The sequence below is a fragment of the Hydra viridissima genome, unplaced genomic scaffold (assembly GCF_058129835.1).
Source record: "Hydra viridissima isolate aposymbiotic clone 2 unplaced genomic scaffold, HvirCarnegie_v1 scaffold_1, whole genome shotgun sequence".
NCBI lineage: Eukaryota > Metazoa > Cnidaria > Hydrozoa > Anthoathecata > Hydridae > Hydra > Hydra viridissima.
Genome location: NW_028324300.1, coordinates 20,491,269 through 20,507,685, shown reverse-complemented (window position 1 = coordinate 20,507,685; position 16,417 = coordinate 20,491,269). Strand labels below are relative to the sequence as shown.

At 28.9% G+C, this 16,417-nt stretch overlaps 1 protein-coding gene and 1 pseudogene across 3 annotated transcripts in view; both read right to left on the bottom strand.

Moving 5' to 3' along the window:
- LOC145198887 (NACHT, LRR and PYD domains-containing protein 1a-like) overlaps nucleotides 1-12,416 on the bottom strand; it is a 55,378-nt gene extending 42,962 nt beyond the window's left edge. For all 3 annotated transcript variants that reach the window (XM_090076344.1, XM_090076347.1, XM_090076346.1), the window contains exons 1-3: nucleotides 12,136-12,416; nucleotides 11,264-11,838; nucleotides 5,503-5,562 (exon numbers count right to left, since the gene is read on the bottom strand). In XM_090076344.1, coding sequence (XP_089932470.1) covers nucleotides 5,503-5,562; nucleotides 11,264-11,750 — 547 coding nt within the window. In that variant the 5' untranslated portion in view covers nucleotides 11,751-11,838; nucleotides 12,136-12,416. The remainder of the gene's footprint in view (nucleotides 1-5,502; nucleotides 5,563-11,263; nucleotides 11,839-12,135) is intronic.
- Nucleotides 6,121-9,567, bottom strand: LOC149893831 (uncharacterized; annotated as a pseudogene).
- Nucleotides 12,417-16,417: the final 4,001 nt, after the last annotated feature.

Genomic DNA, 16,417 nt, shown 5'->3' with positions numbered 1-16,417 from the left:
ACTTTCCTGTTGAGTTTTTGAACAGCTTAACTCCTTCAGGTATGCCACCTCATTGTTTAAAATTAAAAATTGGTTGTGTAATTTCCTACTTAGAAATTTAGGTCTCAAAGCTGGGTTATGCAATTGTACTCGAATGAAAGTTTGTGCTCTTCAAAATAATTTTGACAGAGGGATGCAGAGGTTTTGACAGAGGGTTGCAGAGGTTTTGTTTCTAGTGGTAAGCGGGTTTTTGTTCCCCAAATTCAGTTGGCACCATCAGGTACTAATTTACCTTTTGTTCTGAAGTGTCAAGAGTTTCCTGTCAGATTGGCTCATTCAATGACAATTAATAAAAGTCAAGGTCAAACATTTAATAGAGTTGGGGAATATCTCAAAAAACTGTGTTTCTCTCATGGTCAACTATATGTTGCATGATCAAGAACTAGAGCATATAATAGTTTGTTTTTCAAAATTGATAAACATCTCAAACACAAATGTTATATTTTCTAATGTTCTTAATTTAAAGTCTTTAAATTTTCATTTTGAAAATTTACTGTTTGTAGGTTGTGAGTACATTTATTATAAATTTATTTTTTATTTTAATTTTTTTTTTCATAGTTTTTGATAAATATATCTGTCATTTAATATAGTATAAAATGTGTTTATATGTTTTATTTAAAACCATATTTGTTTATAGTTGTATATATGTTTAAATTATGTTGTTTCCATATTTTCAAAGTGGTGTGACTTGGCATTATGTTGTGCAAGATTGATAACCTTGCCAGCCAAGCGATGTACTTATAGCAGAGGTGTGACTTGGCAGTATTTAGTGCCAGGCAGTGTTACTGCTTTAGAGTTAGGTTGTATTGTCTAGCCTTTTTTAATTATTCTGGAAACACATAATGTCTGTTAATGTTTAGCGTAATGTGTATGAGAGAGTATGCAACCTTGATTCTTTAAATCAAGGGTGTTTTAATGTCCTAAATTTGAAGTAATTTAATAACTAATATTGAATATAAAAACAAATATACTTTTAATTATTTATATGTTTAGTAAAAAGATAAATATAGTTAACTTTAAATTAGTTTTCAAATTTTGCCTTTCATATTTTAATTTGGTTTGTTATTTTCGCTGGATTTTAGGATCAAGGGTGTAAATGTTTAATTGTTATGTGTTATTGTTGTGATGTTTTGTGTTGATATTCATTTTTAACAATAGACACCTTCTTGTTAGTGACTATTGTTAAAAATGTATAAAAGGTAGTTTCATTATTGGAACTTACTGCTTTTATTTATTCACTAAAAGCCAAGACAGCATTATGCTAAAAATGCAATTTATATTTTAATTTGATTTTTTTTTTAGTATTGTTAATTCTTTTGTACTTCGAAACAGATTCTATAGTTACATTTTTGATAAATGTTTATATTAACTGCCATGTCATAATAGGTTACTGTAAATAGGTAAATCGATTTTCAGTTTTTATGTGGTTTTTTTTTTTTTTTTTTTCTTTTTATGGTATCATTTTTTTTGTTATGGTATCAATTCCAATTTTTTTTTTTTTTCTTTAAGATTTACGATTGACGCATTTATACGATTTATTAAAAAAACCTGATTACGTTTAATTGTAAGTTTTCGTCAGTTAAAATGATATAAATATATGCAATTACTTCAATTTTTTTTAAATTTTCTCTATTTTATGCCTAATATTTTGTGGTACGTAACTTAGGAGATCTTTTTAAACGGGGGGTGAACATTGTAGTTTTGCGCATTTGTCAAGTATCGAATAACTTAAGTTTTATAAGGTGTTTAACTAAATAATTAGCTTAGTTTGCATTTGCAACACTTTTGAGGAAAAAAATATTCTTATATATGTTAAATTCTTATACATTTAAATCATTGTTTTACTTTTTATTATTCTGGTAAAAGGTCTTCATCAAAAACTTGATCACTCTTAACAAAGATAACTCTATTCTCCTCACCACCATTAAGGCGAAAACGGGGAAGGGAGGTCCTTTATTAGTGTCAAATTATTTAAGAGAATTAAATTTCGAGTAACAAAAGAATTTTTAGTAAATGGTAGCAAATTACTGTTTACCCAAAGCTACTGAAACAAAGAGGCCATATACAAAAGTGGTCAGATTAGTGCCATATATAGCAATGGTCAGATATTTTTAACAAATTGACCGTTTATTTTGAAAGTGATGTAAGTTCATTTTTTCCGCTTTCAAGGTATTTAAAGGTTAGCATTTTAGTCGATTAAAAAATATGCCTTAATTGTACTAAGTTTGGCAATGTCTCTACGAATTTAGAGATGTGTAATTTGATTACATAAATGACTTGCATGTGAATTTAACAAAAATAACGTATTCTTTCAGGGTCGTAAATGGACATTTTTATAATCAATTGTTAAGCAATTTTATTTATTGACGAATTTTAAATTGATCAAAGCATATGGATATGTTTAAATACTAACTGTAAATTGTTTACAAATAAGAAGTGCACACTAGGTTTAATGTAAACTGTGATTTCTAACTTTTTTTGAAAAATGGATTTACACCACTTTCAAAATAAACGGTCCAAAATTATTTAGTTGTGTGCATTTAACGTTTTGAAGACAATTTCTTTTTTTAAAGAAACATGTATCAAGGGGATACCAAAAAATTAATAACTCATGTTTAATTTACGTTTGCTTTATATTAATCTTATTAATTAAAGTTCATGTTATAAAAATTATAAAAAGAATTTAGCTTTACTTTTTCGTCAATTTAAACCATGATGAAATGTTATTATTTTGTGTCAGTAACTAAAAACGTATTGTTTTGAACTTAGTAATGTCGAGGAAAATGGTTCTGCCTTACACTGATATGACCTATGTCAGTTTTAAATTACTGAAATAATGTTAAATAATTGGTAAATTATTTTACCTCCGCATACTATTTATTTTAATTTTACAGATGGTTTAATATTTTTACTTTAAAGACGTTTTTCTAAAAAAGTATTAGTTAAAGTTTCGCAACTTTAAATTGTGGAAAACAGCCACTATAAAATAACAGACCGACCATAACCCGTATTACGGGTTGCTTTTTGCTAGTAATAATAATAATAATATTAATAATAAAAATATAAATAATAATAATAATAAAAAAAATAATGATAATATAATAATAATAATAATATAAATTATAATAGTAATAATAACAATAATAATAATAATAATAAAAATGATAATAATAATAATAATAATAATAATAATTATAGTAATAATAATAGTAATAATATAAATAATAATAATAATAATAATAATAATAGTAATTATAATAATAATAGTAATAATAATAATTATAATAGTAATATAATATAATAATAATAATAATAATAATAATAACAAAAATAATAATAATAATAATAATAGTAATAATAACATAAATAATAATAATAATAATAATAACAATAATAATAATATAAATAATAATATAAATAATAATAATATAAATAATAATAATAATAATAATATAAATAATAATAATATTAATAATATAATAGTATAATAATAATAAAAACAATAATAATAATAGTAATAAAAATATAAATAATAATAACAATAATAATAATAATATAAATAATAATAACAATAATAATAATAATATAAATATTAATAATAATAATAATAACAATAATAAAATTAGTAATAATAATAATAATAATAATAATAATAATAATAATAATAATAATAATAATATAAATAATAATTTTCAACAGCATTGAATACTTATGTTTACAATTTTTTTTTTTAAGATGTAATTAATATGATTTTTATACAATACAGAATTGATGATGGTTTTAGGTTTCGCCACAAAGTTGTCTTTTTTCCACCAGCAAATGAGCTCAAGTCAAGTGGTACTATGCAAGTTAAAAACAATGACTCTTCTATTTGTATATTACGGATACCATCTTTAGACACTGTTTGCTTATAGACACTTTGACCTGTTGAGCCATGAAATCCTGCCTTGTGTCTTAAAGTAGCAAATATGGTTGTATCACCAGCAACTGTTTCAATAACTTCATTCTGTACTTGACATAGTCTTTGTGCAGTGTGGTCGACCAAGCTCTGCTTTGAGATTTTAGCAAAAAAATCATCTATCTAATTTATCTAGATAATTTTGCTGCCTAAAATTTATCTAGATAATTTTGCTGCCTTTATTATGTGATATGAAGGATAAAGTTCACAGTTTTTTCTCAAAGCAGCATTTCGATGTAGTTGATATCCATCTTTGGTCATATTTGTATCTAAAAGTAAAGCTAGAGCCTGATTGCCAGAGAGTTGTTAAGATATTTTGTTACTATTTTCAAAAATTCTCTTTACTGCATGTACCTCATCAAGTTTATTTTCTTTTTTAAGAGAAACTTTTGCTGCAAAAAGTAGTTCATTCGATGAATGCCCATGTTGTAGAAAATTGGTACGCCTGTACTTTGTTCGAAGTGAACAGTCATCAAATTTTTCAATTGAAGGCCTGCCACGTGTATCTTGTTTCACAGGAATATCAGTAAAAACATCAATCTCTGTCTGTAGCCACTCTTTATGCTTTTTTTCGAAACAAATACGGTTACCTTTTAAGTCCTGCCATCTCTTTCTTATATGAATTAGCAATGTTTCCAGCTTAGGGTTAGGGTTTACCAGATTCATACCATTGATAACATCCTTTAAAACACCATGGTCAGAGATTTTTAACTTATTTTCTAGCATGTAGGTATATATCAATGTATTTTATTTTAACCTATAAATTCTAAAATACATTCATTAGAAATCATTTAAATGACAGTATATTTATGCCTAAAAGTTTAAAGATGACGTGTTTTATTTTTAATTAAAAAGCCAAGTGATTAATTAAAAATTAACTAATTAAAAAAACTTGTGATTTGTTTGTCGCGGGCAAAATTTTAGTTATAACCTGCTATCTAAAAGTTAATTTGTGAGCAAACTTTGTTGAAGCTAAAACTAACTTTAAATTATAATGTATATACTTAGTAAAGATTTTAATGCATTTTCAGACTGGAGGATATTGGAGGTTTTTTTAATTAAAGTAAGCAAAAATTTACACTAAAAAAACCTGTAAAAACACATCATCTTAAAAACTAAATAAAATTTCTTACTTACAAGCAAAAAATTTGCAAGGAAGTTATTTTGTTTCAAAGAGTATCATACTATCAATATATAAAAAAATTATAGTGCAAATAATTTTAATTAAAAAATAGTTGACAGTTTCTGTGTAGCAACAAATATCTTTTATTAATTTTTATTTTAAAACTTACAAATCTGGCAAAAAAAAATTAACTTCAACAGGCCATATAAAAATTAATATAAAAGCTAGTGACTAAAAAATATATTTTTTTTAAAGCTTGATAAGTATGGAAAACAACTATTACCATTAAACCTACGTTGAACAAAAATTTTTTTTTTTAATTTTGGCACACCTTGACCCACTGTGTAGCGCCTAAAAACTTTAGACATAGCTAATAACTTACCAGATTTGGCTTCGGAAGGAGGCTTCATTGCGCTCTTTGTGTCATATCCAATTGATTTATCTAACAAATATATTTATTAAAAGTGAAAGAAAACACTTTCAAATTTTTACAACAACTTTACTTAGGTATTAAAAAAGATTAAAATATTTTTAAAAGTACAATCATCAAATTTTACTACTAAAAATATATAAAATTCATTTTACTGAACTTTCTATACTGAACTGTCATTCGTACACATAATTATGAAAGTGGTCTTAGTCAAAATTAAAAAAAAAATGAATTTATCACTTATTTCAAACTCAAAATTTCATATCTATAATAAATTTCCATTAATCAAGGCTAATAAAATTATAATTTTAAATGACGCGTAATGTAAAAATGTTTTTTAACTTATTCAAATGCGAATCATTAAATATCTCGAAACAAGAAATGAATGACTTAGACCACTTTTATAATTATGGTCACATTTAATGAAATTATTTGATTGAGCTCGACTTTTAACAGTACCGACGCACAGTGGGCCAGAATGCACTTTTACTGGACAAAATTCATAACTAATTTAATATTAGAGCTATATTCACTAAAATTAGTATGAGTACTAATATGATGTCTGCGCTTTTTATGAAGGTAATATTTTTTATTTCGTTGCTATGGATACCTTTATTTTGCTTAGCAACAACCTACTTTTGTTATCTGCAGATATTTTATAAGTGCTATATTCACTAAATTTGGCATGAGAACCAATATGAGATCACACTTCTTACAAAAGTGATAATTTTTTAAATTTAGTTGTTATGGATACTTATATTGCTTAGTTACCGAATACTTTCCTTAGTTACAAAGTGGTAAATTGATATTTAAATATCTTATCGGATTTTTGACCCACCAATATTGAATAAAAATTGAGTATTTAGGTAAATAATGTTTTAGGAATAATAAAAGCAAAAAATAGTGCAAGAAAACGTTATCAATTTTAAATTACATCAAAAAATTATAAAACAATAATATCGTTTGAAGATTGTTTAAGTAATTGTAAAACATCTGAAGGAAATGCTTTATGATTTGTTTGGTGTGATGTTGATTTACGCAATGATGAAATAACAGGATCACTGGAAACTAGGAGTCTATTGATAAGATCAGTATTTGTTGCTTTTCTGGATGTTTTTCGGCTGGAATTTTCGCGATAAGATTTAAAGTCTTTATTTCTAGCCTCTTGAGCTTCCTCTGACATAAGTCCGATGGGTAATGTAAGGCTTTTAATTATGTCATGTCCATGTATCAATACTTTGTGAACTGATTGAGCCATGTAATACCATGGATAAAGAGACACATATAGTCTAAAAGTGTCAAAACAATAATCCTTGAACTTTAAGCAGTCTATTTCATATCCTGAAGAGAGCGTTACCAAGATAATGTAAATCTGAATATAAGGTTTTGGTCAATACCCAGAATTTCAGCTGTTTGTTCATATGCTGCAAAAGCACGCCTTGAGGTATTGCCATCATTACTTGTTCCAGAACCACCACTTTTAGGGAAATCAACAACAAGTCCCATTTTGTTCATAAAATCAGTCTGAATCTTTTGTTTAGCTACAGATGCCTTTTCTTTGTGTTCTTTAGATCTTGCTTGCCACTTTCTTGTTTCTTTTTTATATGCAATGTGCAATAACATCTCAAAAAATCGAATCCATGCATGAAGACTGGAAAGACCATATTTGAACTCTCTGTTAGTATAATCTATATTAAGGATATCAAGACTATTCATATTTTTTGGAGAGACACCACACACTGAACAGCATTGGTATGAGTTATTTTTTTCAGATAATATTGTTTGAACCTTCCCATCAATCATTGTAAGTTCAATAATACAATTCACTTCAATAGAAGATCCGCAAACCTCTAATAAAATCATACCCAAGCTTTCTATCTCACTTTTAATGTACTGATCTTCTTCAATCACAGATTCCTTGGATTCCATTTTGTATGCAAATCTTATGGGTCTACAATAGGCTGTGGAGGACGACTTTTGATTTCTCCAAATAGGCACCTTTTCGTTGCTGTTGTTAAATCCAGTCAAATCGCGTGGGACAAGACAAGGAATAAATAATGATTCTTCACGCTTTAAATCTCTGTTAATGTCGGGTTCTGATAAAACTTGTTTATAAATGCTTTGGCCAGTAGCACCATCAAAACCAGCCTTACACGTTAGTGTCATTGTTTTTATTGCTTTGTCGTTCAATATCAAGTGCCTTAGCACAGGTTCCTGAACTGCACAGATTCTTTGCAAAGTATGAGTCATTAAATCTTTTAAAGGAACTGAAGCTGAATAGTCCTCCACTGTTATGTTTGCAGGATAACATTTCAATTTTGCATCTCTGACATCATTGTAAGCGGGGTAGATGTTATATTCTTTCTCCAAGGCTCCGCTTCTAATCAATTGATAGGAAGCTTTTGTCAGACTTGCATCAATTATTAAAGCCAGTGCTTCGTCTGCTCAATATTTAGTTGCTTTATCTGTATTTGATATATTTAAAACATTCTTGGCAGCAATAACAACAGATTCATCTCTAAATTTTTTATTAGCAGCAAAAAATAATTCATTGGATGAATGAGATTCAATTAAACAAGATACACGCCGTTTTTTAGTTTTATTAGAACTATTATCAAATGCAACTGGTTTTCGACCACGTCTACTTGCAGTTGGTTCATTGTCTTTTTTTCTGACAATTAAATATTCATTAAGCCAGTTCACAAACTTCTTTTCAAAATTTTTCACAGTATAGTTTGCAGATTTCCACTTTTTTTTTATACAAGTAAACAAATCGTTGAACAGCATGTCTAAAATCAACGTCTTTAAAATCAGCAAATTTTGGCTGAATATATTTTAATATATCTTCAGTAATATTTTGTTTTGAAATACTAAGATTGTTTTTTTGGAGAAAATTATGAATGTCTAAGTTTAACAAAACCATATCTAAATAATTATTGTAACAAGTATTTTGCATTTAAAAGTAAAATGTTATAATATATATGCCGCCTGGACTACTAATACTTGTTAGTAATTAAGTTACTACAAGTGTTAGTAATTAAAATTAAAAGTAATTAAATTACTGTCAGTGTTAGTAATTAAATTACTAACAACTACCGAAAATATGTTGTTGCTATGTTATGCAAAGTAAGGTATCCATAGTAACCAAAAAAAGTTAACCTCATAAGAATTCTGAATCTCATTTTAATACATACCCCCAATATTGTGTATTTAGCGCAAGTAAAATACTGTTAAAACAACGTTAATATAAAAATGAGTTGTTGCTATGCAAAATTTAGTACCATAGCAACCAAGTTAAAACATACATAAAATCTGAACGGGGATTTAAGGGGACGAGCAATCAATTAAAACTCGATTGAAGCATCATATAGCTCAAATAAATATAAGACAACACATGGCAAATTGTGGTAATTATTAGTTATTGTGCGGCAAAAAATAAGTTTCTTAATAAATTTTTTTTTTTAATCTGTGATTTTCAAAGTATAACTGAGATAACATGCTATGACAAATTTATTTCACACATTGGTTTTTCTTATTTCTAAATACTCTAGAATAACATGTACTAATTTTTTGTTTCAAAAACGTAGATGTAATTGAAATATAACACAACGTTGATGTCACCGTTAATTACTTATTTATAATTTTTTTTTTTTTTTTTATTTTATCTCAATATTCAAATGCTTAGAGTCCTGGTAACTAAGGGATTTAATATAAATAAATTATCAATAGATTTCTCCTAATATATGTAGATACTAAAATTAAATAGGTTTTCAAGATTAGACAACTAAAATTTTTCCCATTTTGTCCACCTACTGGCCCACTGTGCGACGGTTAAAATTCGTTAAAACATCATTTCGTTATTGCTAAAAGGCAGGCTTTTAATAAATGAACAAATGAGGTCATAGTTTTTGATTCCATTTTTATTCATTAAAACTTTTTGCCAGGCGTAATAATAGAAATGCGAAAAATCCAAAACTCTTGCTTAATCCGATTTACTTAACAAAGTTTTTTCTCAACCGAAACTGAATATTGATATGAGAATTATGTATATATTATTATTATTAACTATATATATATATATATATATATATATATATATATATATATATATATATATATATATATATATATATAATTTATATTATTATTAATTATAAATATTACCATGAGAGTTATCAAAAAAAAGTTTCTTACAGATTTCATCGTAAGTTGTAAACCATTTCTTGATTAAATGATAAAATATTGCATCGAAAAATTGTTTTTGCTTAAAAATAAGATTTTTTTGTACTGAGAAGATAATGATCAATCTCAAAGTTTTTCGGTTATTATTTTGACCCGCACAAGTATCAGTGTATATGATATACTATAGTATTATAATGTATTATAAACCTTATTCATTTTGCCTAGGCAACCAGCCAAACAGAAATAAGCATTAAGTTTTGCATATCGCAGAAAAACGATACTTTTTCATCAGTAATTATCAAGAGTTTCCAAATACTGTTGGATTCAGCTCAAAAAGCTCTTTTTGTTTGACTATTTTTGCCACCCCCAAGAAGCTCTTTTTGTGTTTCCCATAAAATGATTGCTCTTCTCGAAGTTATGCTTAAGCAAGCAATTTTCCAATTCTACCCCTCACCAAATGTCACGCCATTGAAGTAAAATAATTTTTGGAAGAAAGATAAAGTTGAAAAGATTCTTAGATTTTGACGAAACATTTTTTCAGTAAACAATCATTCCTAACAAAGTTTACTTAAAGTAAAGAATAACAAAATGAACTAAATATGTATCAATAACCTTGTTTGTGAAACCAAGCTGAATATAGAGTTCTTGAAGTAAGACGCAGAATAAGAATAATACAAATTAGAAAATCAGGGCGCACAATATTTTTGGCAAAGAACAAGAGCACTTGACTCACTTCGAGACGTTTGTCTATCGTAGTTGCATATCTGGAGATCACGTGATCAATCACCAAATAAAATATTCGTTTGAGTTCTTAGAATGAAAATTACAACAAAACATTTCCTTTTTGCGTGTATACATAAATTGTTGAGGACAGTGTTGTATCATTTACATAAAGCATTTTATTTGAACTTCTCAGCATCTTGCATTGGCAGAATTTTTTGACACATTAAAAAAAAATTGTTTCTCGCCATGTTTAAAAAAAAGAAGCAGTTAATTGAACGAAAAAGAAAGCAAGATGACGTAATTTAACACGGTTATTGTATTAAAAAGTCATCTTATACAAAGGCTTCTGACTATGTTAACTTTCCATCAAGATTTTATTGCGAAACATAGAGTCCTTATTTACAGAAGTAAGAAGCTGAATATATCTTTAGTACAAATATTGAAAAAAATTCTTAATCTGCAAAAAGACTTTGTCATTACATACGTACTGGTATATAACCTAAAGTAACTTCTCCTATTACCGCTTAAAATTCTTAGATTTATTAACTAAACTGTTCAAGATGACAAAGGTCAGAGACAAAGAAAAACAAAACAAATACAAAGAAGAGCGCGCTTGCTTACACAACTCGTCAATTAATGACAACTTATTGAAAGAAGGGTGTTTCTATATAAAACCGAGAAATTTATTTAGCTTCCTTGGAATTACGAGAAAAAAAAGTTTAGAACTAGATTGTAATAATGGAATAATTTCAACTAAAAACAAAATTCAAAAAAGAATTTTATCAATCTTCTTTTAAATACTATGTACCTTTGATCGAGATTCTTTTTCCGATATGATTTCCAATTTCTTTTAATATCTTCTTCATATTTTCGTCCTTATTTTCATATAATTGATAATATATCTTCCCTGAAATGATGAGGGCTAATTTGGAATCAATGGGAGGCTCGTAATTTTCAACCTTGATAGGTATGATCATTTTCTTGCAAGTATTTGCATGTGTGTATTCTCTCTTACAATTATATGATTCCTCGTATTCTTTAGAAATAAGTAGCAATATAATTTGGGAGTTTGCAACACCTTTTGCCATTTCACTTTCTAAATCACCAGCCATATTTTTTTGATCAATCCAAACCTTATAACCGTTTTCAGTCAAAACTTTGTATAAGTTATTTGCACATTCTTTACCCGTATTCCAATTATAAGACACCATTACGTCCCATTTTTCGTGTCCTGCAGTTTCTGCAGTTTCGTTTTCTGCGGTCTGTTTGAATTTGCTGCTGAACCAATTTCCCATCCTCAGCCTTCTGCAGTCATTTTGAGTTGTTAAAATATGTGAACACAGTTATAATTCAGTTCAAAACTCTCAGCGTAAACCTTTAAACCTATTGAAAACAAAAGAAAGGTTTTAACACGTTGACGAAGTTTTGCTGACAAAAATCAGCACGATAAGCAACATAACAAATATAACGATCATAAATCTAAAAACTTTCTTTTACACAAAGTAAATGAAAATCAAATAATATTTTTCGAAAATTAATCAAAGTTAAATAGAATTAATTTCATAAAGTCAAAAACTCAAAACAACAATTTTCATCAAATAAATTCAACTTTTGCATTATTAACTACGCTACAGTTAATATGCAAATGTTACATATTTAAAATGACATTTAAAATCAAACCTCAAGCACATTTGATTACTTTTTCATCTTTCTCTAAAATGCCTGATTCGTGATAAGCAAACGTGAAAGCAAACGAACGCGATAAAAGAAGGTTGGGCGAGAACTAAAATGTTACAATGCAACTTTCTATTTATTGATAACAACTCCATGGAATTTGATTGGTTGAACACAGCCCACAATGCAACTTTCAAAATTTACAACCAAATGTAAAACGTTAAAAACATCTCATAAATGGCATGTGACTTATGACAAATATCAGTTGCGACACAATGTTTTACTATTGTTAACGTATCTAAAACTTTGTCTTAATTTAATTTGAATTGTCAAAAAACGCTCTTTTTTCCTGTTTTCCAAGCTTTCGTAAAAGTGTTTAACGATATATAAGATGAAAGCCTCATTTTTTTAAAACGAACATCAAACCTTGTTTTAATATCATCGCTCATCTCGATAGAACGTCTAGAATGGTTACAAAACGAATTTTGGTTGAGAAAGATTTTCTGTTACTGACACGTGCAATTCCGCTATTTTCAGCATGAGGTGTCAAATCTTTTAGATTTCGTGTTTTCAATAAATTGAAAAAATCTACTTTTTTTTTTAAATGTTATCAAGTTTGGTGTAAATATCTATATTATCTATATATTCAATATTCAAATTAAAAATGACAATAAGTAATAAAGAAAATTTAAAACGTAAGTTATTTAAATATAATTTTTATGAACCTAAAAGATTAAGGGGGCGGTAAAAAGAAAAGATTAAAATTCCATATTGAAAAAAACTATTTTATCAGAAGCAGTTTTTTATTACATTATTCTAAATTGGAGTAAAGTAAAGAGTAACCTAGGAGAGCTCCTCTTTCTTTCTCAATTAGTTATGACGTAATGTGCTGATCCACAATGCGATTCCGTTTATCGGTGCTCTTTTTTTAAATTAAGAAAAAACCTTTATATTTTTATTTTTTGACACTTAAAATAAATATTTTTATTTTTTGACACTTAAAATAAATATTTTAAGTGGAAAAAATTGTTCAATGTGGAAGTATTGTTCAATGCTATGCTAATTATTATTTATTAACATATTTTCAAACTTTGAAACGTACATCAAAGCTTTTGATGCACATTTTGATTATAATGTTGTTGGTTAATATTTTTGATATTTTTATTTTTACCCATAATGCTTTTTATTGTTTCAAGTAACATTTGTATGTTTGATTTAAATGTTATATTGTGTTAAGTAAAACACTCCAACATAATGTTGACATGAAGCTTTTTTTTAATAGAGAAGTTGAAATTAATGCTGATGTAAACGAAGCCTACTCATCACCTTGGAACAAATTTATAAATGACAGTGAAATTAGAATCAAGTGAATTTTATAAAACTAATGGAATGGACAGCGACAATTTTGTACGTTCCTTTAAATTTACAAGTTTTAAATATACAAAAAATTACAAATTATTTATATGCGCATACACTTACGGGGGGCGGCATATTGTTACATTTTAGATTGGGAAAGTTGCCACATTATTCGGAGATTGGGAAAGTTGTTACACATAATTCGGTTTTAAAAATATAGGTCTCAAAATCAATATAAAGCGCTTTAATCTTAAGATGAAAATACAAAATATACAACTAATCCGTAATATTGGCCTTCTTGAGTGATGATTATTTTTTTTGTCTAAAAGTTGTCTTTTAAATGTTTAACAACCTGGTTTTTTTTTAAAGTTCGTGCCTCGACATCTGAGTTCACTTTGTGTTAAAATATGAGATCAGATATAACAGATGATGAGATTATCATTCTAAAAAATTTTTTATTTTTAAAATTTTAACAAACAAACTCCTGTTTGTATAATGGTACTACTCTCTATTTTTATAAATCCTTTTTTTTCTTCTGAAAACTATTTTAGTGTTTCCCCAACTAAGATTTTTTATTTTTTCGTAGCGGTGTAAATCCAGCTTTAGTTTGATATTACTTTATGCATAACTTTCTTGTAAGAATAAAATAAAACCCAACATTGAAACGTGTTCAAAATGAATGATTCGTAGAGCTCTATGCTGAACCAGGAGTGATGTAGAGATCTTCAAACCCCTTACTTGCAACCAAAGCAACTTTATTTAAAAGTGAGAGGAATCTTGGGTATTTCTGGAACTAGAAAAATATCGTTACCAACGAATATCCTGGAGGGGATGGATGAATTGAAAGCTAGAACGCTTTCCAACCCAACTCCTGAATTGTAGATAAAGTCACGAACAATCTAGAAAACTTATCTAAGTTAATTAAGAAAGATGGAGAAAATTAAACCATATCTGATAGAGCATCTTACGAAGTGAGATGCTCCAACGGAATTCGTAAACGCCCTAGATGAATACATAGAACACTCAAAAAACTTTAGTGCCGACATCATGCGCTACCAGAGCATTGCCTCAGGTCTATATCTTATCCCGAGCGATCTCAGATTAAAGACCGATCCGATGCGACCTGACACGAAGGGGGCTGTGTTATCGAGAACAGCAATATCAAGAACCCTACCCGGAAAGTCGAACCTTTCAAAAGGTTAATGGTCTGGGTCGCTATATCTGATTAGACTGGTCTGCTGACCGGTGTCATTGCTGCTAGTCTCGCAGCGCCTAAAAATCGGCTTTATCCCTGGGATTCCGCTTGCATGTGTAGGCGCAACATGCGGCATCCTATCCATCCTGCTTAGCGCCATCGAAAAGCGTTATAAATTCTCCTCAAAGATTAATCACACTCTATATACCCAATATTGTGCGGCAGTTGCCTCACTACAGGAAGGAATAAGAGCCGTCATCAATGATGGAGAATTTACTGTCGTAGAGTTTAAGGCTCTTGAAAATAAATATTGGGCCCACCTCGACAGCGTTCATACGGACGTGCAAAAAACGTTCAACCGCGAGATAGATGGAAAACCCGAAATACTCGAAGACATCAAGAGGTACCTCGATGTGAGAATCCTTAGAGACAACTGATTTTATCAGTCATCACATTTTTTGGGTAGTCGTACGCACCAGTCGTTAGTGCAGAGCGCTTGATCTACAGTGTTCATCACTGTTGATGGTGAGGTCTAGGCTAGGGCTGATACGTGTGTCAAGAGCGCCGCTGCCTTACTAGCCTTAACAGCTCTCTCGTCTTTTTGTTTTACGTTGATTGTCGGTTCCTCCATGATATTTTATCGAATCTACATCATCAGTAGACAAATCAGGTTCATTTGAATTCATTTTTTCAGCAAAGTGTTGATCACGTTAAACAGACCGAGCTGGACGAGTTAAATCAACATGCTGAATGGTGCTCAACATCAAGGTAAACGGAAACGATGATATACTTTTCCTGAAAGAACACACAGAGCGTGCTGCAGTACAAGGGTATTAGTAAGATCATTTTTTAGGGCAGCGTGATCACCAACGGGAAAAAATCCCTTGACAAATCCTGTGCATGCTGACGTTGCCATTTTATTGAGCCCGGTGCACATGCTCCTAACCATCTTTGTATATTCCGTTGACACTAGGTGGTAACTTTTTGACTTTTTTTCAGAAAATCGGACGGCCATGGTCCTACACTATGAGAAAAAAGTTGAAATGAGGAAATATATATTTATTTTTGGTTTTTATTTCAAAAGTATTACCCACCAAAAACTATAACATTAGTTCTTTGTGTGATAATGTTATTAAAAAATATGCAACAAGTTATATCATAAATTCTTTTTATTGAATGTAAAGCGCAAATTGAGACTCTAAGGAGTTTTGCAATTCTAAGACTGCATAAAATGTATGGCTCTCTCAGTAAAAATAATGCTGCGCTGGCTGTCAATTATCGAGTGTTCTGTACTCCAGTGGGTATCAAAACACTTTTTACCATTTTCATAATTTTAAACATTTTCTGCTAGCTTAGTATAGGAATGTTTTTGAAAATGGTGATCTGAAAAACAAAAGTCCAGCCAAATTCCACAAATAAATAAACAAATCTGCTGCAATCGGTTTCTTGTTTGAGGCAATAAAATGAAAGCCAGAGTAGCATAGATTCCACGTGAATTCCACCGTGCATTGCCAAAATATATCAGCCCATGAAATTTAATGTACGAAAATTCTCAGGCATATCCCAGTTCCAAAAATAAAGGCATGTCCCAGTGTTAAAAGAAACAATGTCATGTCTTCATATAATAGTAGGGAGATTCAATCTTGTCTGTCTCTGCACAAATTTTGATTTTAGAGAACCATTTTCCCTAATAATATCGTCGACGAAGTAGTACGCAACGTCTGGAGAACGAGTAGC